We start from the raw sequence: 2,451 nt of genomic DNA on the forward strand, positions 1-2,451 counted from the left end.
ATAGTTATGTATGTATATGCTTATGTATAAATAACTGTATGTATTTATATACAGGCAGACACAGGCACATCCTCACTTATATACTCACTGCAGGGAGACGTTTAAATATGTAATAGTAATTCAGTCAAGTCATTATAACCAAAACTATTTTACACGTATTATAGATCCGTGCAGAAATGGACACTTAAGGTATTTCTCGTAACTCTCAGACTCGTACAGTTCGACGTACGGCCGCGCCCTCAACTTCGAGAACCGGATAAGTCGATGCAAGTTCTATGTTTCCAGAGACAGTGTGACTGGGGGTCTGGATGCCTGGCCCTTCCCGCGAAACTCACCAGTCCACAGCCAGATATCGAGATCGTAAGTAAAATCTTTTGGGGTTCTCAAAAAGCTTGAAGATATATGAATATCTAGTCAGTATATATCTGAAGCTCTTTCCAAATGAAGCTTCAAAAAAGCTGCATGAGTGAAAAAGAGACACAGGCATACAGAGTCAGAGAGAGAGAGAGAGAGAGAGAGAGAGAGAGAGAGGAGAGAGAGGAGAGGAGACGAGAGAGAGAGAGGAGAGGAGAGGAGACGAGAGAGAGAGGAGAGGAGAGGAGAGAGAGAGAGAGAGAGAGATAAGCATCTAGTAAACCTTTATCTGCATTTGCAGACTAAAGTGGCTTCGATATTATGGTATCCTTGAGAAAATCAAGTCCCGCTACTACGTCTCGACGTGTGACCGCTCGAGAGGTGATGGAGTCAAGAAGATGGACATCACTATGATGCAAAGTTCCTTCTACGTCGCTGGAATCGGCTGGTCGTTGGCAGGGACCGTGTTTCTGCCGAATTAATATTGTACAGGTTAACTTAAACCGCATAGTAAAAGCCACTGAAATCGTCCATGTAGACGATATAGGATGTATGGCAACAATACTGATAATAGAAAATTATTTCTGCTTACGTGATAATATCAAGCTAAAAAATTATACACATCTCGCATAATGTGTAAGTACACAGAAATTAATACATACAAGGACACGCGATAGAAAAGCGAAATGAAGCGGGGAAAAAAAAAGTTTGACAAAAATGCGATTTGAGGGAAGTCTGAGGTGTATTTTTAGTTCTTTCAGTCTGCAATAAATACCTAAGAGATAGATAGTTTTTGCAGGCAATGAACGATTTTGTGCAAATATATATGAATTTCTAAATGATGGAACAGATTGAAGCAAATAAAGAAATGAATCAAAACGACGAATTACGGTAAACCGATAATATATATTTTTTCTATGAATGCTGGATACTGCAATTTATCTCATTATTAGAAACGTTTTGAACACCCTCACCTCCCGGTATCTAAAGCTCTCCCCTAAAGCTTTTAGAGCAGTAGTTCTTGACTTGCCCCGCCCCTCTTAGAGGGGCATCCGTAATTTCAAAGGGGGCGCGAACCCTTGGGAAAAAGCTGGAATTTCTCTAAATATATGTATTATTCTTCTTAACGAGAGCATGATCAAATGATGATATTTTTTAAATATAATAATGTGACTAATTCATACTCAATAAAAAAAACTTATCGTTATTTTTCTTTAAAATCTGGAAGGTTAAAGGTTAACAACCAATGTTTCAGTTTTTCAGCACAATAAAGTATGCCCCCTGAAATCTTTATTTCTACGCGTTTTCTATAAAAAACAAAAACAAAATCAAAATGACCTTGTAAATGTATATTTTAATATATCTCTAAAGATTGGAGAAGTGAAGAAAAAATGAATAACTGAAAATTGGAAATAACACATTTATATTAATGAAAATCTTATATTTATATATTTTACTATTTTTATGTTTGTTTACTTTCAAGCTGTATGCTGTATTACATATCTCAGATATTGCAATAATTAACATATGTTAATGGAACTCATCCCGTTACATATTCACGAAAAACTACATTGCTCATATATATATATATTATATATATATATAATATATATATATATATATATATATATATATATATATATATATCACACACACACACACACACACACACACACACACACACACACACACACACACACACACACACACACACACACACCACACACACACACGCACGCACGCACGCACAAAACACGTTGAAGTACTTGAAAAACACTATATGATATCAAATAAACAATTTGGCTTTAGGGAAGGAAGGTCATGCGCAGCAAATCTGTTTCTCAAATATTGCAAGAAAAAGACGGCTGGGGGATTGTGTATACTTAGACTTTAAGAATGCATTTGATAAGGTGTCTCATAGAAGACTATTATGGAAATTAGGACACCTAGGTGGAGTTAAAGGCAAAGTCTTCGATGGGGTGAAGGACTTTCTTCATGAAAGACAGATTATCACCATAATAAGAGGGAAGCACTACATCGCGACGAGTAACTAGCGGAATACCTAAAGGATCGGTCTAGGCGCCGTTTATGTTTATG

At 36.7% G+C, this 2,451-nt stretch overlaps 1 protein-coding gene across 1 annotated transcript in view; it reads left to right on the forward strand.

Annotated features, from left to right (window-relative positions):
- LOC119573904 overlaps positions 1 to 836 on the forward strand; it is a 3,048-nt gene extending 2,212 nt beyond the window's left edge. Inside the window, exons 4-5 of the mRNA XM_037921007.1 lie at positions 210 to 360; positions 656 to 836. Of these exons, the coding sequence (XP_037776935.1) occupies positions 210 to 360; positions 656 to 836 (332 nt within the window). The remainder of the gene's footprint in view (positions 1 to 209; positions 361 to 655) is intronic.
- Positions 837 to 2,451: the final 1,615 nt, after the last annotated feature.

Source organism: Penaeus monodon, chromosome 6 (genome assembly GCF_015228065.2).
Source record: "Penaeus monodon isolate SGIC_2016 chromosome 6, NSTDA_Pmon_1, whole genome shotgun sequence".
In the NCBI taxonomy this organism is placed as follows: Eukaryota; Metazoa; Arthropoda; class Malacostraca; order Decapoda; family Penaeidae; genus Penaeus; species Penaeus monodon.